Raw genomic sequence first — 23,185 nt, forward strand, 5'->3', positions numbered from 1 at the left:
CTAAGTAAACTTTGAGGAGGCGATATGAAAATGAAAGCACCTGTTGCTGGCAGCTGGGCGCTGGCTGTCAGAGGAAATTTGGTCGTCCAAAATGGTGTTAATGTTTCAGTAATGAATGATTTTTCTTATTCACATGTTTATTTCTTTAAACAAGCGAATTAGAAAAGGCCTCCGTCGCCAAGAATGTAAATGTCGTATTTAAATCGCGGTCTTTAATTATCTAGCTTTACTTTCCAGCGCATTCCACTGTTTATTTGCATTCAGAAGGCATGAAAAATTCACAGACAAGGAGAGGTTGTTTGGTTATGTATGTGTCATATGTATGCAAAAACTACAAAGTATTACCATGGTAACCCACTTCATCTTGAAAAAAAAAGAGCTTAATTTCTACCTAAAAACCAAAGTGGTTCACTTATTTCATCTCCATGCTGTATAGTAGATTATTAGGAATGTTCATTGTTTAATAATATGTATAACTGTGAGTGACAGCAAAAGGACCATTACTAAAAGCAGCAAACAATACAGTAATCTGCATATTTTATTAATACAGTGATGCATGCTGGGAACTCAAGTAGGCCTGCTACAGCATCTATCAAAGTTACAGTTTATAGTTTAATGTTTGTTACACTGGATCCAACCACTCTGAATTGACATGTGAGTAATGAAAAATCAAACAGAAATTCCAAATTATTGTGGAAATGTCATAATTTTATTACATTACAGAGAAACGAGCTATACCTCTCTTTTACATTTTAATTCTGAGAATTATATTTATGAGTTTGGCAGGTGCTTTCTGGGATCAAACGAATAAGAAATATGTTAAATTTTCCATTTAAAGGGATAGTTCACACAAAAATGAAAATTCTGTCATCATTTACTCACCCTCATGTTGTTCCAAACCTATAAAAATTTCTTTGTTCTGATGTACACAAAGGAAGATATTTGGAAGAATGTTTGTAACCAAGCAGATCTCGCCCCCCATTGACTACCATAGTAGGAAAAAAAAAATACTATGGTAGTCAATGGAGGTTGAAATGACAGAATTTTAATTTTTGGGCAAACTATCCCTTTAATGAATGCATATTTCAGTTTACAGACACTAAATTTATCAGTCAAGACAAAATGCAACCATATATCGTCCAGATATTTGATGAGAAATGTAGAATTCAGTCACACAGTTTTCATACAGAATGTCAGAAAGTCTTTGTGTGCACATTTTAATACTTCACAGAAAGCAGGAAACCCGTTCCTTGATTTTGCATATCCACATTAAAGCTACAGTGTAAAAACACCTTAATAAGTGGTTCATGACAGTGCAGTTTCTTCCTCATTTATATTAGTGTAAAAACACAAACCAAACCGAACACTAAAAAATAAACACTGCTGGTTTGATCTCCACGTTGTCTTCATCTTTTTCTCTTCCTCACTATCCCTCATCCTCCTCAGGTTCTCGGAGACCTTGGCTGTGCAGGGTCTTCCCTGTCATTTCCATCATGGCCTGTACTTCAAGATCTGCATCTAGGATGCTTTTCTTCTTCTCATCCTGAATGTCAAAATTAGGAACAAACATTTCAATTTTGCATGATTACTTTTATCCTTTTTTAGTATCAAAAGTGCAAACCCCACCCAAAAAACTACAAAAATTCAGCATATTATTACAGACCTGTTCCTGTTCTTCAGGTGGCTGCCCAACACCCCACACCTCCACAGTGTCCAGTTTGAAGTCCTCATCTCCTGAGAGCTGAGGACTGCCATATGTGGTGCACCGTGGTCGAGCTCTACTGTGGCCGCGTCCAAAATCGAAGTCCAACCACAAGCCGAAATAGCCATGCTGACCACCCATACCCTACAAAGAGAGGTATCTATGTAGTTTTGTTTTACTCCATGGTGTTGTAAAGCCTTGAGCACTGTTTAACATTGATCTCACCAAGCCATTTGGCATGGTCTGCTGGCCCTGGTTCAAGTACATGTAATGATTGTTATAGCCTGTGCAGGTGAACACTCGCATGTAGGGAGAAACAGAGAAGAGGAAGCACCTGGAATCGCCTAGTGCAAAAAGAAGAAAAAACATTGATTGTAATGTATAAAGGTGTGTTGTGTTCACACCATGTCGGAATTACGGAATTACGAGATTCTTTTTAAGGTTCTATTTAGAACCTTAAAGGGTTCTGTCAGGTGCTTCATATATTTTATATTTCATGTATTTTTTAGGGGTTCCGATCATGGGATCATTTTATTTTGTTTTAATTAATTTTTTTTTATTTTCATTAAATTTTATTAATTCAACAGCTGAATCACCCGTAGTCCAGGTTATTATTTCTCATAATTTCGGTAATTACGACATTGCGTGAACACAGCATAACATTGTACATGGTTTATTCCTTCCGAACTCACCCTGGAACTGAGGTTTGACCTCCCAGCTTTGAGACGCAAAGCCCCCAAAGATATGGCCTTTAGTGTCTTTTACCAACATGACAGTGGGACCCCGACTTTTGCAGTTGGCCACCAATCGGGTGAAGCTTTCCCCGTGTATGTTTGTGGAGAATAACAACCTCCAGGGGGCGCTGTGTCCCGCAGGCAGCTGAGGGGACAGGAACATCAGAAGAGGTAGATTCAAGAGACATCGGAGGTCACTCCAGGGAGCGTACCGACACGGGGGCAACAGAGTTGGGGGAGGACGAGAGGGTAACCCAACTCCTAGCCCCTCACCAATCAGGAGCTCCAAAAACATGGCCATTGCTGGGATCCGGAAAAGCCAGTCTTCCAGACACGGAATGTCACACGTATTCTGATCTAGTGAAGCGATAAGGATTAATTATATTAAATAATCAACTTTCTGTGCACATGTATCTGTTAGTTACAGTGTTGTTATTGTTAACTAAAACTGAAAAAAAAAAAAAAAAAAAGCTAAATAGAAAAAAACTAAGTAAAATCTTACAATAAGGTCCCGTTAGTTAATGAATTAATGTTAGTTAAAGGTGCAGGATGTAATATTGACATCTAGTGGTCGAAACCGGTACTGCAGCCCAAATTCAAAATATTGGAGGGGGTTGTTTCTCCCGCCCCCTCCTTCGTCGCTCACGCGGGTTGCCAGATTGAGGACCTGCAACAGGAACAAGCGCAACTGACAATGGAAGGCGATGAACCTTACACTGTAAGTTGATGAGTTGATTTATCCGCGTTTTAATATGCCTCTGAACATAGATCTTTTTTAAATGGATGCCGAGGCTTTTTAGGTCAGGTAGAATCTGAGATCTCTGACCTAATTTGTTTGCTGGCTTCCATGCCATTCCGCCAAATGGCAACCCAGGGTGTTGAAATACTATTGAGTAAAATGTCAGCGGGCGGGATCACACACATAGATATGTATACGATATGTATATTTATCTATAATCACACAGACCTAAACAAAAACAGACATTATGACACAGATCGCACATTTCAAAGTAGAATAACTGGCTTTATAATTGTTTTTTAGAGAAACAAGCGAACTTAGCATGTTTCCTAAATCTCTGCAAACATTATGGTATTTTTATGCTTTAGTACAGCGGGGAAAAAATTACATAGAGCACCTTTAATAAAACTACAGCTGTTCATTTTTAGTTCATGTTAGCTCAGGTCCATTAAATAATGTTAAGAGATGAAACTTTCGATTAACTAATGTAGTTAACTAATGTGAACAAATGGAATTATTGTAAAGTGTTAAGAAAAAACGACAAAAGCACAAATCTTAAAATATAAAAATGTAAAAAAAAAAAAAAAAAAAAAGCTAATTCAAAATATACTATTATATACTATACTATAATAGTATATAATAATACTAAAAGAACACCTTATTTAAACACAGATTTATCCAAATTATTCACATTATTCAAAAATACACTTTATTCATTTTCATTTGAATTTAATCTAAAACAGCTTACTGTGATACAAACCTGAAGCTTTTAATTCAGAGGTCAAATGTTCTGCCAGCTGTTTAACTCCTTGATGGCCATCAGCCATGCGATCTGGTTGCCAACCTCGCAGATGCCCCCTGTGGGCTAGAGTCTGCACTGCAGCTGAAACCAGATCTTCCACAAACTATTTAATAAACATAAAATAACCACAATAAGATCTCAAGAATGATTTGGAAATTGAATTGATGCTTCATTGTTAAATTGACTTTATGGGTTTAAATAGTTATTCACATATAAAAATTGATCAGTGAACATAAACAGAAGCTCAACCGAGCCAGCTTGACACGCAAGAACAAACCTCTTGCGGAAACTCAAACATGCTCCGTAACACAAGAACTAACCTTATTGGTTCTCTCATGTGTCAAGCAAACATGCTTGAGCTTTCGTTTACCACAACTGATGAGTGAGTCGATCAATGTTTATATGTGTTCATCTGTTCATTATATAAAACGATCATGTCTCTTCAGAAAATGCGGACTAAACTGCTCATTTTATAGTATTAGTTCAATGATCTCTTTATTAATTATTTGAAGTGTCAAAGTGTCAGTTGTGTAGCTGTCTATGGAGAAAATCATTTGTGAAAGATCTTGCCAATCAAAAGATCTTCATTTGTGTTCCGAAAATGAACGAAAGTCTTACAGGTTTGGAACAATATGATGGTGAGTAAATGTGACAGAATTTTAATTTTTGGGTGAACGGTCCCTTTAAAGGTGCAGTATGTAATATTGCCAGCTAACGGTTGAAATAGGTACTGCAGTCCGAATTCAAAATATTGGAGAGAGTTGTTTCACCCTCCTCCTCAGACTCAACGCTCACACCGATTGCCAAATTGAGGACACGCAACAGAAAGGAACGAGCGCAGTTGACAATGGAAAGCGACAAGCCTTACACTGTATGTTGATCAGTTAATGTATCCACGTTTTAATATGCCTCTGGTTATGGAGCTTTTTAAATGGACGACTATGCTCAGGTAGAATCTGCAATCTCTGACCCAGTTTGTTTGCTGGCTTCATTTGCTACAATACGCTGTGTCTAATACCGACTGGCAACCCGGGGTGTTGAAATACTATTGGGTGAACTGGCAGTGGGCGGGATCACACAGACCAAAACAAAATAGATATTCCAACACGGAACACAAATTTATTTCGAAGAAGAATAACTGCCTATAGCATTATTTTTCAGAGAAACAAATATGTAAACTTTGCATGTTTCCTAAATATCTGCAAACATATTATGGTATTTTTATTCTTTAGCACAGTCAACAACTTACATACAGCACCTTTAATACTGAAACACTATATAATGAGATGGTGATACTTACACCTCTGATCTGCTCAGGTGTGGTAGCAGTAGCCTGTGCTCCCTCTGCCATTGCCAAGACCAAAGGTGCACGTTCCTCTGCAGTTCCTCTAAGAATATCAGCCAGGAAAATAACCAACTGCTCGCGACTTACCCCATCACCAGGGGGCAGTGGTACTTCTGGGTCAATGCTGTGTATGCCATGGAATACTCTCTTTATCATTGATTCTGAAGCCATCTTTCCCATTGTCATCTGAAACAAATAAAAAGAAAACAGTCCATATCAATGTAGTGTTGGCATAGACATTCAATCCAAAGAGACAGACCTGTACCTGTTCACCAGCCGTTTACTAAATTTACTAAAATACCATGGTTTTTGAATCATTCAGTTCAAGATACTGTTATAGTTTTTATTAATATTGTGAATTTGTTTTTATTATTTATTTTTATATTTTCTGTTTTCATTTTAGTAAAAGTTATAGTAATTTTGTTTTGTTTTTTAATGTATAGGTTTTTTTTAATTAATTGTATTTCAGTATTAGTTATTTTATTAAGTATTTATTTTCTTTCAGTTAAGGTTTATTTTATTTTAAGTATGAAAATATTTTTAGTTAACAATAATAACCAGTTTATCACACACCGGGACACAAAATCATTAAGGGTAGTGTCATGCATCCTTCTATATATATATATATATATAATTATATTTGTGTGTGTGTGTGTGTGTGTGTGTATATATATATATATACAAATATAATTAAATTAAAATTTTAAGTATAACAGATCTAGTTTTAATGCTAGTTTTACCTTACCTTCAACAAGTCTAGGGATAAAACCTTTCCCGTTTTTCCAGATGAAGCAGAGGAGCCAGTTCCATGAAGCCTGTCAAATGTCCCCTCTATAACAGGTCTTTCATCCGGACGAAAACGAGCCAGTCGTTTCTGCGCTACAATACTGTCGGTGTTCCCCATCACCCTGGAGGGAAAACACGAATTAATGTGAAATTAAATTAATTAATTAATTAATGTAATTTAGTCTGTCATCTGTCATGGGCACAAATGAATTCATAAAATATATGCTTAGTTTCATCTGCTGACTAAAACAAGTGCTAATAGGAAACTCAATGCAATATAATGCACACTTGAGTTCGGGAAAATCTGAAGTGAGATTTTCAGACCTGGTCAGCGGTTCAATTTGACATTTCGACTCACGATGTAAACACACCAAAAAACTATTTCCTGGTTCTGCACCACATCACGCGCTGAGGGCCAATGAATGGAGAGAAACTTCAAACCGCGCTGTGATTGGCTGGATCAGAGTTGCGTCATCCGCAGAGTGCTAGTGGCTTTTTCCGGAGGCAAATTAGTTGGAATTTGTGTCAAAAATAATAACGAAGGATACTATTACATTTACCAGTACTAAAAACGCCAGATTGTTTGATCTCGATGTAGCTACTTTTATCTTAGTTTTGTAGATTAACATTATATTTTATTAACATTATTTACAATTACGTACTGTAAGTAGCCTATTTGTGTAATATTTACTTTCTGCTAATTACAAATGGTGTCTGATTATATAGAAAAGTATTTGCATTAGGGTTTTTAGGACCACACTGAGAACAAAGCATACATTGCTGTTAAATTATCTAAATCAGGGGACCCCCAAGGGGCCGCAAGGGAGTCCTATGGGGTCTGTGGAAAAGTGTAAAAAAAAAAAAAAAGTAAAACATAAATAATAATAAAAAATAAGATTAAACCAAATAAATAATAAATACATCCAATGAAATAAATAACACATTGATTAAAATAAATAAATTGATTAAAATAAATAATGCATCTAAATAAACAGTATATCTACAGTACCGCACAGTAATATATCATAATAACATAATAGAAAATAAATATTTTCCAAATACTATTTTAAGCATATTTTAATATTATTTTTTCCAGTATAAATGTGGTCTTTATACATGAAAATATATAGCTGCCTTTTAAATTTTAGGATGGGGCACCAGGATGATATTTGGGGGTCTATGAAAGATTGAAAGACACCTGAACTAAATTATTACATTGTCTCTCTGCTTATCTAAAGATAAAACAGCACATAAGATTGGCAAGTAGGTTAGATATATATAAATATAGGTTATATAATATAATTAGTTTGAATTAGTTTATAATTAGCCTAGTTTTTACAGGTTGGCTCGGCGAACTAATTTGTCTGTCATTGAGAAGAGTAATGTAGTACCTCTTGTTGACCGTAAGAGGTCAGACTAATACAGCTATTTAAAGCAGCAGCTTTGTCTTTTCCGTGGAGCTTTACAGATCTTTCGCAACAGGCAATGAAAAACGCCTTTTAAGGGCATGAGATTCATGCGAGATCTGGGCGTGATGCCCGCTGACGCGTTGACGTTCAGCAGTCTTAACCAGAAGTTTTAAAAGAAGCCGTTTAAGGACATTTCCGTAACTGAAGTGTTAGTAAAGAAAAGAGAGAGAAATGGAAATAGTCAAATCAGATGACCTGCAGGAAAGGATAGTATTCAATTCGATGCTACGGAATCAGAAAGACAAGCTATCAAATGTAATGAATGAATCGCAAAACCTCACGGCAGATAAAAATGAATGTACTGCGCATGCTCATCAATCATCCGCCCAGCATGGAGGCTTGTTGAACTCTGTGCCAGTGCTCAGGGCTGAGATTCTCTACTGCTATGTGTAGCCTATTCTTTACTTCTCTCGAGTCAAATGCACATACACATGTTTGTTGTATTACCATGTATACAACATTTTGTATACATGGTAAAACATTATTCATTATTCCTTCCCTAAATCTAGCCCTCACAAACCATTTCATTTCATTAAGACATCATTTAGTATGCTTTTTAAGCCATATTTTTTTGTGACTGGCCCCCACAATGTATATGATTTCAGTTTTTACTGTTCTTATGAGGACATCTTGTCTCTACAATGAAGCCAAAACTGACCCACACACAAACACACTTTAGAAGTTATATTGAGGGCCTTTAATAGACGCATTTTCTTGCCTAGTAATAGGCTATTTATTACATCTTAAACTTAAATGTAACTCTCAAACCTGTTGACAATGTTAGATTTAAAGCATGATTTGATTTAAAGTCACCATGAATTCAAAATTGACAATTCTTATGTTTTATGTTCTGTTATAAATCTTTTATCCATACGCATTATTATTATTATTTTAATTCATGCGCCCTTGTAATCTTTAACCAAAATAACATTCTGCTTGGAGCGACATTTCTTCTCTTCGCTGATAATGTTTATAAGCGTAAAGGCAGGACAACCTGTCACTCACATGAGATCACAGCAATAGAAAACAACAACAATCCAATCAATTCCTGATGGACAAAATCAAGTCCACCAAGACATGATTTTCTCATTCGCGAATATACTCTGACAACTTTCATGCTAACTTTAAACATGATGATTAATGAGCTTTTGTGAAAATGACTTCAATGTCCACACAAGTCATTTTGTTCCAAACATTGTGAGCATTTGTAATAAATTTACCAAAACTAAAATCTTTAAGCCTACTTCATAAGAGTTATCTCATGTTATCAAGGTTTGTACATATTACATGCTTAAAGGTCATAGAACATGTGAACAACAGGTTTTTACAACCTAATTGTACATGGTCTCTGTGTACAGTAGTCTCTAATGAGCAGGTGTAAACCTCAACAATGCTGCTATTGTGCTGCAGACCAACATGCTCACAGCATGTTCATGCATAGGCCTGGCCTTTTTCAGTTTTGTAGTTCCTGTGGAAGTTTTATGCCCAACACTGAACTGACTTCAGGTGAACAAAAGCCTGAAGTCAGTAAAGCTGCTCTGAAACAATCTGTATTTGTAAAGCATATACATTTTAGGTGACTTGACTTGATATTTCATGAAGCATAACTACTGTGCCACTGATGTACTGAGTTATTTATGTACTGCAATATTTGAATATGCTGCAGCTGTTTGTATTGTTTGGTTTCCTTTCCTAGCCCTTCATGATTCACCACCCTTCTACACTGTAAAAAATAATTTTCAGAATTTGTTATCACAACATTTTTTCTTTTGTCAAATCAACTTCAATAATTAATTTGGTTCAGATAACATAGTATTTTGAGTTTCCATTTATTAAACCAATCGCCTTCATTGTATTAACTCAAATTTTTCATTTCAATGAACTCAAAATTTTAAGGCAACCAGGTAACTTACTTTTTTAAGTTAAACCAACAATAATTTTTTTTACAGTAATATGAGTATTGCTTTAACATGTGGTCACATTTCAACATTTCCATATGTTTTTTTATATATTTGTTTTACATTATGCATTTTTTCTCTTGATATTGATTTAGTTATTTATAATCTGATAAATTCTCCATATCTTGATCTTTATCATGTATAATACAACCACAAATTTGCTTATTATAATACTGTATGTTAGTTTGTACTTTTACTATTACTATTTATTCATTGTATTCAATCTATAATCTTTTAAATGTGCAATCGTATTCTAAACAACAGCAACTATTTGCAATGAAAGGTCATATTTTGTAGCTATCATGTTTCTAACAGACACAGACACTTTTTAAAGTGAGACAGTGAAAAGGTTTCTATGGTGGTAAACTAACCATAGTCACTGTCTGTGGCACCTCCAATCTGCAAGTTGAGGCATGAGGTTTCTCTTTTTCTCGTCGAAAGCTTCTTTCTCCTTCCTTTATCTGCCACTGTCGTTCCACAGCCCTATATGGTAAAAGTCTGTAGCACACTCAGTATACAGGAAATGGTGAAAACTTTAGCACCCACGCTCATAGAAGTGCATGCAAACACTGTTCTTTCTCTGTGGTACTCATTTGTGTTTAGTAACCACATTACTGTTTTTAAGGTCCCACTTTATATTAGGTGGCCTTAACTACTATGTACTTCCTTAAAAAATAAGTACAATGTACTTATTGGGTTCATATTGAATTGCAAAACACTTTTGCTTCTATTGATGTGGGATACGGGCAAGGTTAGGGAAAGCTTTGGTGGTATGGGTAGGTTTAAGGGTAGGGGTAAGGTGTAAGGAATGGGTCAACAGTGTAATTATAAATGTAATTACAGAAATTAATTACAGATGTAATTACATGCAGGTGTTTTTAAAATATAAGTACAATGGAAAAACATGTATGTACACAATAAGTGCATTGTATCAAATGATTAATTTAAATGTAAGTACATAGTAGTTAAGGCCACTTAATATAAAGTGGGACCATTTTCAATAAGGCACTGTGTAATAAAGAACTAACAATTCTCTCAAAAGTCTGCTTCTTTCTTGCTATTGTCTATTTTTCTATCTTTCCTGCTCTCATTTGCTTATCATCACAGACACATTAACCAATACCATGAGCGCTAGCACTTCTCATGTGCCTTCAAGTGTGACTGATGCATGGCACTCGTATCTGGCTAAAAATATCAAGGGATCTGTGTTTAAAAAAATGTTTTAATTATCCCAAAACTCATTTTGGTTTGCATTGTAGTATAGCTACTAAATATAACACATTTATTTTCCAGTACATTCTCCCAGTACAGCTCTTCATGAAATATGAGGTCAAATTGGATATTTTATTGGGTATACTTGAGATATTTTAATAAGATCATAATTAAACAGCTGAATATATTTGAGACTATAAAAGCTGACCTTTTCTTTTGATCTTTGCGCTTGACCTTTCAACGCATTATTTGTGTCTCTGCATTGGTTTGCAAGAAGTAGGTCTAATCAATAACTTTGCTATCCAGCTCATTGACCCATATACTAAAGAGCTATAGCCCAATTAAATGGGAATTTCTAGTCAGCTAACCGTTCGGGAAGATTGATAGATTTGTTTGGGAGTAATTAAACTGAGGCAGATTCAGACAAGTTTTCTGGTAAGGGTACTTCCTGTTTCATTCTGGAAAATGATGTTGGTTCCTGGTTAATGTTTATAGTTGCATTTATGAAGCATTGCCAGTGCTGCATTCTCATGTGCATGTTACCTTCCTTGATCATTACCATTCAAAAATTTGGGGTCAGTAAGATTTTTGTTTTTTTGAAAGAAAGAAAATAATACTTTTATTCAGAAGGAAGCATTAATTTAATCAGAAGTGACAGTAAAGACTTTTACATTGTTACAAAATAATATATATTTCAAATAATTGCTATTCTTTTGAACTTTACATTCATCAAAGAATCCTGAAAAATAAATAATGGTTCTTCAACATAAGAAATGGTTCTTGAGCATTAAATCAGCATATTAGAATGATTTCTGAATTAAAGGGTTAGTTCACCCAAAAATGAAAATTCTGTCATTAATTACTCATACTCATGTCGTTCCACACACATAAGACCTTCGTTCACCTTTAGAACACAAATTAAGATATTTTTGATGAAATCCGATGGCTCAGTGAGGCCTGAATTGAAAGCAAGTTAATTTACACTTTAAAACAGCCAGAAAGGTACTAAAGTTATATCTAAAACAGTTCATGTGATTACAGTGGTTCAACCTTAATGTTATGGAGTGACGAGAATATTTTTTGTGCACCAAAAAAACAAAATAACGACTTTATTCAACAATATCTAGTGATGGGCGATTTCAAAACGCTGTTTCATGAAACTTTGAAGCTTTACAAATCTTTTGTTTCGAATCAGGGGTTTGGAGCACCAAAGTCACGTGATTTCAGTAAACGAGGCTTTGTTACGTCATAAGTGTTTTGAAATTTCACTGGTACATGTGACTTCGGCAGTTTAATACGCGCTCCGAACCACTGATTCGAAACAAAAGATTCGTAAAGCTTCTAAGCTTCATGAAGCAGTGTTTTGAAATCACCCATCACTAGATATTGTTGAATAAAGTTCATAACATTAAGGTTGAACCACTGTAGTCACATGAACTGTTTTAAATATAACTTTAGTTCTGGGCTTTTGGAAGTGTAAATTAACTTGCTTTCAATGCAGGCCTCACCCTTTAAGGATCATATATATGACACTGAAATAGTGGAATATGGAAATGGTGGGGGGAGGGGCTGGAGACCCTGGAATAATCAGTTTGAACATTAGTTATATTTTAATATATTTTAAAATAGAAAACAGTTATATATTGTTTTTACTGTGTTTTTGATCACATAAGAGACTTCTTTTAAAAATATTAAAACATCTTTTTTTTTTTTGAACAAACTTAAACATTTAGTTTTTTGACACTACAAAAAAAATGATAATAATAATGAAGTCAGTTAAATTGGCAGGTCAAATACAACATTTTTATTTTTGATTTTGCAGGTTAATTTCTGCCCTGAACTTGAGGTGTTTTCCAGACTACCGATTTGCATTTCTACAAAAACAAACCTTCATAAAGCTCTGGCACATTCAAGAGGGTGCTGAATCCAACCCACAACTAAACATAAGGCCACTGAATGATGGGAGGCTCTTCTAAAGAAGAGTGTATTATTTTATAAATATGTAAAAATATTGCTGTTTTCAAATAGCTCCAGGACTTTCAACATTCAACAGCATATCAGAACTTTGCAAGTTGGATTGGTGGAAAGAGTATTGGTAATGGCGACCCTTTGGCCAGCAGGTTAGTGACAATTGGACCACTGAGCCAGGTTTGGCTGGTTGGAGTGCATCTTGTTAGCTCATAACAATGGCAGCACTGTGCCAGAGCCTGAATGGTTCACAGGAACATTGCGAAGTGAACCATTCACTCACTTTCAATGGGCACCCCTTTCTCGCCCCAGTAAAATCCAATCTTCCTCTTCCCCCAATGCTAGACTCAACCGAACTAACCAGCAGTTCCTGTAAACCATGCTCTCAAACCATCTTCATGCCATTGTCGCTAGATTTCCTATACTCTTAGTCCCATAAAATGTAAATAAAGGTCTTTGTATTTAAACAAATTTCGCAAATTTCCCTTTGTCAACACCTCCGAAGCGTCAGAAAGAAAGCAATAAGGCAAATACCCTGCTCTCCATTTGGGTTCCTCCAGGAGGGAGTCATGAAAGGTTAACAGCAGACTGTGTTTGTTCTCATCAGACTCCTCCTACACCACTTGCTTGACCTACAGTAATTGGCTATCAAAATATATTTGAAGCCGCTAACAAATTTATTATGTAATGTACATGACTGACTCATTTGGTGACTGTAAGATTCAGTCAGCAAGATTTTTTTAAAGAAATTAATACTTAATACTAAAGATACTTAGGACTTAATACTAAAGACTTATTAATAAAGCAAAGATGCATGAAGTTGATCAAAAGTGACAGTAAAGGCTTTTATATTGTAAAAATATATATTTCAAATAGATGCTGTTCTTTTGAACTTTCTATTCAGAAGCACAACTGAGTAGAAAGCTCTTGAGCAACAAATAGTGTATTAGAAGGATTTCTGAAGGATCATGTGACTGACCCAGACCCTACGTCTTCTGTATTGAACTTACGAAAAATGCTTAACTGACATCGTGTTTTTCTTACACAAACGCATTGCTTCGCTTCAGAAGGCCTCTATTAACCCCTCTGGAGCCGTGTGGAATACGTTTATGATGGATGGATGCATTTTTTTTTCGAGCTTCAAACGGGTGGTTTCCATTCACTGTCATTATAAAGCTTTGGAGCATCAGGGTGATTATTAATATAACTCCGATTGTATTCGTCTGAAAGCAGAAAGTCATATACACCTAGGATGGCTTGAGGGTGAGTAAATCATGGGGTAATTGTCATTTTAAAGTGAACTAAACCTTTAACTTTATAACGATACATGTGTACATTTCTCTTTTGTAATATTTATCCAAAAACAATCATCACATGACTTCAGTAATGTGTGTGGGGTATGAAATACGCTTGAACTGGGAGGCCTCTGGAATGCAGGAAGGATCCGAGCAGAATAGCTGGCAGTGATTTCCTTGTGAACAAGATGCCAAAGAATCTTCAGAAACATGTCTACACACACACGCACACATTCTTTCTCTCAAACACACATTCTGTATGACAGCGAGCTGCACAAACGCAAGAAAGCGATGCTGGAGTTGTCAGAACACGTATGCAACTCGAAGCCACATAAACAGGCAGGGAGATAAAGATAAGGACTAGCCTGTCTGACTGAGTGTTTGTGTGGCTTAAACATGAAATTCTTGTTGACAAGATCAATACAATGCCGGTTTCCCAGTGTCAGGAGAGACTAATTAACATTCACATGTAATTTATCTCATTAAAGTTGTCCCCAAAGTCACTCAGCAACACCTGCTACTCAAGCTATTCGAGCGAAGTGTGTTACAAACACACAGCTCATCATCCAACTACTAATGTTTAACATGTTATTTTTATTATGTTGGCCCAAGTCAAAAAAGCCCACCCACAACTATGAATGCACTTATATGAATAGATATTAAAATTCTATAATATTTTGTCAACAAAACCTCAATATAAAACACTAAAACAAACCCCTGGTTTCACAGACAAGGCTTAAGCTAGTCCTAGACTAAAATGCATGTTTGAGCTGTTTTAACTGAAAGCAACTCAAGATGCACATCAGTCATGTTTTTTTCCAAGGCATGTTTATAAAAGCTACTTAAATATCCTAATTGAACTAAAGCCTAATCCTGGCTTAATATAAGCCCTGTCTGTGAAACCAGGCCTAAATGTTTTAAATTTTAAAAGTGAATTTAGGCACCACAATATTATAATGTACAGCATAACACTTTTGAGATTTGATAAAGATTCAAGATAACAGTGTTAAATTATTATAAGTGACAGTTTGACTGCAAATATACACTATTGTTCAAAATTTTGGGGTCAGTCAGTCAGTTTTTTTTTTTTATGTTTTTGAAAGAAGCCTACTCACCAAGGCTGTATTTATTTGTATTATGTTAATATATTTCAAATGTAATTTCCTGCGATGGCAAAGCTGAATTTTCAGAAGCCATTACTGAAAATTCTAAATGTATTTGTTGAATCTATGATTTCAACTATTTTTTTGATTTTCAGGAAAAAAACTTGTATAAAAAATTATTTGAAATAGAAATCTTTACTAACATTATATATGTCTTGGCTGTCACATTAATGCATCCTTGCTGAATAGAAGTATTCATTTCTTAAAATAAAAAAAAAAAACTTTTGAACGGCAGGGTAATCGAAATAAAGACAAAATGGTATCACTTTAGCTTAGGGTCCAATTCTCACTATTAACTAGATGCCTATTAACATACATATTACTAGGATGTTGGCTGTTTATTAGTACTTATGAAGCACATATTAATGCATTATTCTGCATGACCATATTCCACATCCCTTAATCCTACCCGATACCTAAACTTAACAAATACCTTAGCAACTATTAATAAGCAGTAATTAGGAGTTTGAGGCAAAAGTCTTAGTTAAAGGATTAGTTCACTTCTGAATGAAAATTTCCTGATAATTTACTCACCCACCCCATGTCATCCAAGATGTTCATGTTGGGTTTGCCGGGTGGAAGGTCCAAATTGCAGTTTCAGTGCAGCTTCAAAGGGCTCTACGTGATCCCAGACGGAGATCTTACCTAGCGAAACAATCTCATTTAAAAAAAAAAAAAAATGTATATACTTTTTAACCACAAATGCTCATCTTGCACAGCTCTGTGACGCGCCATGCATTACGTTGAAAGGTCACACGTGATGTAGGCGGATGTACCGCGGTAGGGTGAAAAACTTCATCTAAATTTCTCCTCCAACTTCAAAATCGTCCGATATCATTGTTTTACCTTTTTTTTTTTGTAAAGGGCGTTTGACTTAGTCTTTGCACGTTCGCTTAGTAGACACTGGATCGGTACTTCCGCCTACGTCACGCAATGACCTTTGTAACTTGATTATGTCATGCGTGCAGATCGCAGAGCAGTGCAAGACAAGCATTTGTGGTTAAAAAGTATATAAATTATTTTTTTTTTTAGAAAATGACCAATCGTTTCGCTAGATAAGACCCTTATTCCTCATCTGGGATCACGTAGAGTCCTTTGAAGCTTCATTTAAACTGCAATTTGGACCTTCCACCCGGTGAACCCCACTGAAGTCCACTATATGGAGAAAAATCCTGGAATGTTTTCCTCAAAAACCTTAATTTCTTTTCAACTGAAGAAAGAAAGACATGGATGACATGGGGGCGAGTAAATTATCAGGAAATTTTCATTCAGAAGTGAACTAATCCTTTAATAGTTAGTTAATAGTGAGAATTGGACCCTAAAGTGTGACCGAAAAAAAATTAGTGAAAATGAGCATGTACAATTAAATATGCATTATCAACAATGCCAATGTATTTTTTTTTTTAAATGCCTATTTTATGTCTTTGAAAAGTAAAAGCACATCTCTCCTATCATTCATGTCTATAGCACAAATAGTACATGCCAAACTTGGGCTTAGCAATACTGACCCAATTTAACCAACTATTAACACAACACAAACACGCAGCTCTTCCACAGGCCACAGGCATCTACATTCCTGCCTCACGTCTTTCTGTGCTACCAAAACTCAGCGTCATAAAAGCAGCCTGGAAGAAGCTTATAGATTATGGATTAAGCAATTATGCAGTTGGGCTCACATCTGTTGGACTAAACGCAAGGCAGGGAGAGTAAGAAGAGAGATGGGGGGAGGAAAAAGGAAGAGGTAGGGGGGAAAGGGGGTGGGAAATGTTTTTGGGGAGGAGAGGAGAGACCATTATTGACAGGCTTTGGAGCAGAGCAGCTTGGCGTGAGACAGCCTGACCGCAGCGGTGGCCATGACAACCCATGGGACTCCCCCATAAGCCCCCTTGGGATTGTTAGCATTGGTGCGGAGGAGCAGTGCCGTGCCAAGCAGCTTGCATTACCTAAGCGGGGCAGAGGCCAACCCGAAATGCAATAACCTCAAAGAGCATCACAAACAAAGCGAAATAAAATACACAAGGACAAGACATCTTGAAAAACACAACAATTTTATTCTGACATGATTGCTTTTGTGACCATCTTATTTCTTGTATTGGCTCGGGAGGCATTTTTATTGTAAAGGAAGAACCACAGATTGTATTTTTAATGTAAATAAAACCTACTTAAAAAAAAAAAAAAAAAAAAAAAAAAGTGACATTTTTGAGCATTTTAATTTAATCCAAAATGAAGGCTACACCAGAGAAATGGCTGCTCCTTGGTTGGGTGGAGAGAAACAGCCAATCAGGGCTACAGGATCCTTTAAGACTCCACAACCCTGCATGCAAGTTAAGTTAGCCAGTCACAGTGCAGTGTCTGCAAACACACATACACAAATGCACACATTCCATGATGTCTTCCTCTCCATGGGAGATTGAGACAGTAAACACAGTGGTCTGTATTAGAGGAGTCAGCGGGGAGATGAAAATTCATAATGAACCCCTTAGAAAACAATGCTGGACTCGTATGCTCTCCATTGATTATGGAAGCGTATCACAGTGATGACAACTCTGAGCCAAGGGAGCATCTTCAGAAACTCTGATTACAGTTACAAAAATGCCCCGGAAAAGAAAAAAAAAAAAGAACCTCATAGCACTAGCAGAGATGACATTGAGATGATACACAATACAGTAGATAATTCAACCATGGCCAGACTGGAAATAGGGGTGAGGTATGTATATTTTCGTTTGTCTGTGTGTGTATGTTTGTCTGTGTGTGCATGTGTACGAGATGAAGTTTTCCCCCTTCCTTCTCATCCAACCCTATGGAAAGCCCTCCCCAAGTTCTATTCGGCCTGGGCGTCGTAGTTGGCCCCGCCGGCCTTCTTGAGCTCATTGCGGAGGTAGTCTTCCTCCAGCTCCCGGGGATCGCTGATCATAAACTCCTTAGCAAAGTTCTGCATGGAAAAAGGAGAGCAAACAAACTATGAGTGAAGGAGGGACAGGACGAGAGATTGTTTGCATGAATGCACCGATTTGTTTACAGTGAAAATGAACATTGTTATCTCCGTGTCTGGGTGTGTTAAATTTTGTAAATCTGAGTCGGAAAATTTGCATACGGCATGAGTAATGGAATTGGAAAACGCAAAACCCACCTGCACGATGTCTTTTACCAGTGTCTTGTCGGTGCTAATCTTGGCTCTTTGCAGTCCGCTGACGTTCTCGCCAATCCAGGTGATGAGGGTGAACTTGGCACGCTTGCTCATGGCGTCGCCCGTCGTGATCCTCACAAAACCAAAGAGACGGGCGTCATCTGAGAGTAAGAGAGAAAGCAAGGAGGAACCTTAACAAGGAGGATGCATGTACCATTTTCTTGAATATTGTTTGTTTCTTTTAGGACTGTCAAAGTCTCTAAATTAAAATAAATCAGACTTTACTCTGGCAGACAAGAATATAATTGAATATATATACAAAAAGTGGCTTTAGAACTCAACATTGTTTTTCGGGTTTGTTTTGGGATTTCCGCCACTGAATAAAAAATAAAAAAGGTAATTGCAACTTTTTATCTAACAATTCTGTCTTTTTTTTCCCTGCAATTGCAAGTTTACATCTCGCAGTCCTGACTTTTCTTCTAGTTAATATCTTGCAATTCTGAGATTAAAAGTCGCAATTATCTTTTAAAATTGTTTCTTCCGTGGCAGAAACAAGCTTCCATAGATAACGGACCTATTTGCCACAAATTAAAATTCCGCAAAGATTATTATTAAAGATTAAGCACGGCAATAAAGAAATTACAACAAAACAGTACATAAAAACAAAAAACTTGATTATATTTAAATAGATAATAAAATAAAATAAAATATATATATAAAAAATAAACCAATAAAGATCCACTTTGCGTCTGAGTTTGTCAATCTTTCATTTATCTCTGTATGCCTTGGGTCTCTATTTTTTAAATTCAACAACTTATTTCACTTTTGTCGAGAAAACTGAGGTAAAAGTGATGGGTGGAGCCATGGTGCCTGGAGGGGGTGGGGTTAATTAAGTAGGAGGGATTTGTGATGTCAACAGAATAGGAAAGGCAGAGCAAATTATTAACATTTTGATAAAAGTTTTTTTTTTTTTTGTTCTATTTGGAATAAAATGCATCAATGAATTGTGCACCATAAAACCAGGAAGTGAGTGAAAGTAAATAGGATTGAGTTTGATTTCATGTTGACTTTAATATGAACATCACATTAATGTGCTTCATTATTGTCTCTCCAGTTTAGCTGAACATTGTCTGTTGTTAAATAACAAGGAAGAGCTTGGATTCAAATGAACACTGTACCCATTGTAGCGAATGTTTTGAATCTACACTATTGCATTGTTTTCTTTTCCAGAGAAAGAAGGCATGACATAAAATGTAATCTGAGAGCATCACGTGCGAGCAGCGGACAAGGCTGAGAAATTTAAGCTCTATGACATCATATGACATTAAAATCAAGGAACAGAGAAAGTGGGTGAGCAAAGGAGGTGATCTAGTTAACCGACTCTATTGATAAGGGTGTAATATTTTATCTGTAACACTCCCAGTCTCTCGCAGCTTAACAGCCGGCCACTTCCTCCCAAATATGCTACAACTGCATTGCAGTGGCACTGGGACAAGATTCAAAGATAACATAAATTGCACCTAACTCTGGCGTAGACACTGACAGTATCAGAAATAGTATTATGCAGAAGAAAGCTCTTACTAAACCAATCATTCACATATTAGTTTTACACACCTTTGCACTTTGATCTTTAAGGATCTGTGAATATAGTTCTACTGAAACTTCTGCATATCTCTAATAATAACAGCATTAAATGTACACGCATATATATATTTCTAATCGTTATTACAATTATGGATGCCACAATTACATAATCGTTCAAAGGCGCAATTACAAACAAAAATGTCCACTTACATTATACTGTGTACTTAAGATGTGTTTTTTTCTTTCTATAGGTTATCTAAAGGGTTTATTCCATTGTTTTAATTTTAGTATAACATTATAATATCATGCATATTTTTACTTTGCTTATTTAAAAAAGAAATCAAGCCAATGTATAGTTGACACTTGAGGCTTAATGCTAATAGAAAAGCAAGTTTTTCAGGAAGAGTGTTTTCAGCTTGTTTATTTTCATATAAAAATATGGCATGCAGTTGCTTCAAACATGCAGCTGTTATCATGCCGCCCTAATTCATTTTTATATATATATATATATATATATATATAACAAATAAATACACACACACACATATATATCTCAGATAGACAGATAGATAAACAGATAGATAGACAGATAGATCTTAGTACGACTTTCCTGGATAACAAATGCCCAAGTGAATTCCCTTGGTACTACTTGAGACTGATAATATCTGGTTTTCTGTTGTTGATTAACTGGGCTTAAGGTTTAAGAAGCTAAGTCAGGGAACCATGGGTAATACTGTCAGTTGTATTTGGCACATTGACTGTTAAAGTTTCAAGAGCGAAGGGGATGATGAATCTAAGTCACATTATAGAGACCTCTGCTGTATTTCAATAGAACTGAAAGCTCCAACAAACCACATTTAGGAAGTGAGCAGAGCTCGTCATGAGTCAACATGCCAATGGTGGGAAAGCATGGACTCTAGTAAAAAAAAAAAAAAAAAAAAAAATATGAGTTGTGCTGTCTTATTTTACGATTGCGTGAAAACACAACTATACATCGGCATTTTCAAAATGTGGCAATGATTCCACACACTTTTACTTCCTCTTGCGTGTATGCAGTGCATTTCTGAAAGACTCACTTCCAGAAAGTCAGTGTATTTGTGCTGACTACATGTGTACTCTATACTTCCTGGTTGCCAGGCTTTGATGATGCAGCAAAAACAAATATTTAAAATATTAAACTTGTTAGACATCACCTAAAACACAAGCTTTAGATCATATGAAAAATGTACTATTTTGTTAATGTGACCCGCTCTATCATTTTTAGTCACTCTGACCCAAAAACCCATTTTGAGTTTAACATGAAAAATGAAGCAGAACAAATGTAAGCAATGAGGGGAGGAAGAAAAAAAAAAAAAAAAAAAAAAAATCACATTCTTCACCCAGAGATTCATCACACAAAACCACATAATAAAGTTTGATTAATTCATTATACTACTGACAGATACCTCTTTATAAAGCAGCACTTTTGCTGTTCTATTATCATTTTGTCCTGTCTACTACAGCTTTTTAGAAGGGATTGCAATGCTCATATACATAGAAGATTCTGCAACTACTCAAGAACTAACAAAAAATATATTTATTGCTAGATAAAACAGTTTATGGGCAACTACAGCACAAATCACTTAATCATAAGTAAGCTATTTCATAAGTAAACTTCATGATTAAAGTTGTCACAAAGTATTCTCCAGCAATAAAAGAGCTTATTGTAACATGATACTGCTCCATAAAAGAAGACATCCTTGATCATCTGTCAGAGCACAATAGCGGAAGCCAAGGTATTGCAACACTTGTACAAGTTTACATCTGCTAGTGGCAACACAATCTACTCATGGAGATTGAACCGAGCACCACGCCCAAATCTCTGTTCATTTAGGATGACAGAATGAGAGGCAAGAAATGGCATCATTTTATTCTCTCAGTGGAGCAAGACAGTTATTTACAGTTATAAAATATACTGCATGCAGTATAGTATACTATTTCACTGTCGCTCATCAGATCCCCAAATCCACATTAAAGGTATCAAGTTGAATCTAATGAGTTCTGTTGATTAATTGATTACTAATACAAATGTGCTTGTATTTAGTAAAAGCCTCTTATTAAACATCTCACCAGTTGCTTACCTTCTAGTCATGTCATCTAGGACAAGTATGAAACCATATTTGGTATGGTCTACCTTGGAAAATGAATTACTTCCTATCATGTGAGATGTAGAACTTAAAGTGACAGTGCACCACATCATTTACTTTTTTTTTTTCAAACCTGTATGAGTTTTTTTTTTCTTCTTCTGTGGAACTCAAAATGAAAGGTTAGAGCCTGTAAGACTCAGTCACCATTCACTTTCATTCATTGCATCTTTTTTGATTGTAAGTGAATGGTGACTGAGTCAATCCCTAATAAGGAAGAAAGGAAGTCATACAGGTTTGGAACAACATGTGGTAAAAAAAAATATAAATTATACTTTATTAAACTTTCATTTTAGGGTGAACTATCCCTTTAACAAGTGATTTAGTAAATAATTGCAACTGCTTTGCAACAAAAAAACAAAAAAAACCTTAAAGTCCTCCCAACAAAAAGCAAGTAAATAGAATAAAATGAACTCACCTGTACACTGGCTCTTAAATTCTTCGTAGTCGGACCCGTGACCAGCTGGTACAATAGTTGATCCGTCATACTTAAAAGATGCCCTGTAAACAGCAAAATTGACATTTTAACTGTTGCCAAAACGCTGGATGCGTCTCTAAAATTTAACAAGCAGCCTACCTAGACATTTTTGGGCAAAATGCTGCAAATTAGATTTTGAGACACTGCCCCTGGGTTAAAAGACCCATCCCTACATGTTGCATCACAGACATTTATGTCGTTGAATCAATTAAAAACTGCGTTAAGAGGGAGCCTATCATTTGAGAGATTCTAATTGTTGAAACAATGTAACGAGTTCCGCCACCACGCGCCAAACAGCACATATCTGGATATGCAGCAAAAATCAAGGCTTCACTCACCAGCATATATCTGAGCTGTCGTCTCGCACCAGATTGTATGCGTCCCTGCAAGCCTCTTTGTCAATTCGCGTTGCCATTTCGACGATGCAGAGGAAGATAATGTAACTAAATGCAAAACAAAGCCGGGGGAATGAGAGAAAACGCAGATAAATCCCAAAGTGCGACAGAGGGGCTGCTGGTGCGGCAGGGAGGTCTCTTCTCTCAGTGGGATGGAGAGGCAACTAATTTCACGACTCGATTCATTTCCTATTGCTTCTTAATGGGCGTTAGTGATATTTGTCTGTCAGGTTGCTGTTCCAGTG

At 36.0% G+C, this 23,185-nt stretch overlaps 2 protein-coding genes across 4 annotated transcripts; both read right to left on the reverse strand.

Moving 5' to 3' along the window:
• Positions 1–520: 520 nt before the first annotated feature.
• On the reverse strand, positions 521–10,059 carry meak7 (MTOR associated protein, eak-7 homolog). Of its 2 annotated transcripts, none has more exons than XM_051871084.1 (8): positions 9,907–10,059; positions 6,068–6,230; positions 5,278–5,508; positions 3,936–4,080; positions 2,395–2,793; positions 1,928–2,046; positions 1,664–1,846; positions 521–1,543 (listed from the first exon to the last, which is right to left on the reverse strand). In XM_051871084.1, the coding sequence occupies exons 2-8, from the start codon at positions 6,224–6,226 to the stop codon at positions 1,427–1,429; spliced, it is 1,353 nt and encodes a 450-aa protein (XP_051727044.1). In that variant the 5' UTR covers positions 6,227–6,230; positions 9,907–10,059; the 3' UTR covers positions 521–1,426. The 2 variants fall into 2 exon arrangements, with proteins under 2 accessions (XP_051727044.1, XP_051727043.1); XM_051871083.1 differs by lacking the exon at positions 9,907–10,059 and adding an exon at positions 6,433–6,547.
• Positions 10,060–17,202: 7,143 nt separating this feature from the next.
• On the reverse strand, positions 17,203–23,160 carry cotl1 (coactosin-like F-actin binding protein 1). Of its 2 annotated transcripts, none has more exons than XM_051870063.1 (4): positions 22,884–23,160; positions 22,486–22,568; positions 18,304–18,461; positions 17,203–18,105 (listed from the first exon to the last, which is right to left on the reverse strand). In XM_051870063.1, exons 1-4 carry the CDS (start codon positions 22,958–22,960, stop codon positions 17,995–17,997), a joined length of 429 nt encoding a protein of 142 aa, XP_051726023.1. In that variant the 5' UTR covers positions 22,961–23,160; the 3' UTR covers positions 17,203–17,994. The 2 variants fall into 2 exon arrangements, with proteins under 2 accessions (XP_051726023.1, XP_051726024.1); XM_051870064.1 differs by lacking the exon at positions 22,884–23,160 and adding an exon at positions 22,645–22,738.
• Between the last annotated feature and the right edge of the window lie 25 nt (positions 23,161–23,185).

Source organism: Ctenopharyngodon idella, chromosome 18 (assembly GCF_019924925.1).
Source record: "Ctenopharyngodon idella isolate HZGC_01 chromosome 18, HZGC01, whole genome shotgun sequence".
In the NCBI taxonomy this organism is placed as follows: Eukaryota; Metazoa; Chordata; class Actinopteri; order Cypriniformes; family Xenocyprididae; genus Ctenopharyngodon; species Ctenopharyngodon idella.

Excerpts from the sequence above, each read along its gene's own strand:
- cotl1 (XM_051870063.1), bottom strand. The coding sequence starts at position 22,960 with ATGGCAACGCGAATTGACAAAGAGGCTTGCAGGGACGCATACAATCTG. Across the intron at positions 22,569-22,883 it reads GACAGCTCAGATATATGCTG|GGCATCTTTTAAGTATGACG; the intron begins GTGAGTGAAGCC and ends TGCTGTTTACAG. Across the intron at positions 18,106-18,303 it reads TGGTAAAAGACATCGTGCAG|AACTTTGCTAAGGAGTTTAT; the intron begins GTGGGTTTTGCG and ends TTTTCCATGCAG.
- meak7 (XM_051871084.1), bottom strand. The coding sequence starts at position 6,226 with ATGGGGAACACCGACAGTATTGTAGCGCAGAAACGACTGGCTCGTTTT. Across the intron at positions 5,509-6,067 it reads TATCCCTAGACTTGTTGAAG|ATGACAATGGGAAAGATGGC; the intron begins GTAAGGTAAAAC and ends TATTTGTTTCAG. Across the intron at positions 4,081-5,277 it reads CACCTGAGCAGATCAGAGGT|TTTGTGGAAGATCTGGTTTC; the intron begins GTAAGTATCACC and ends TTTATTAAATAG.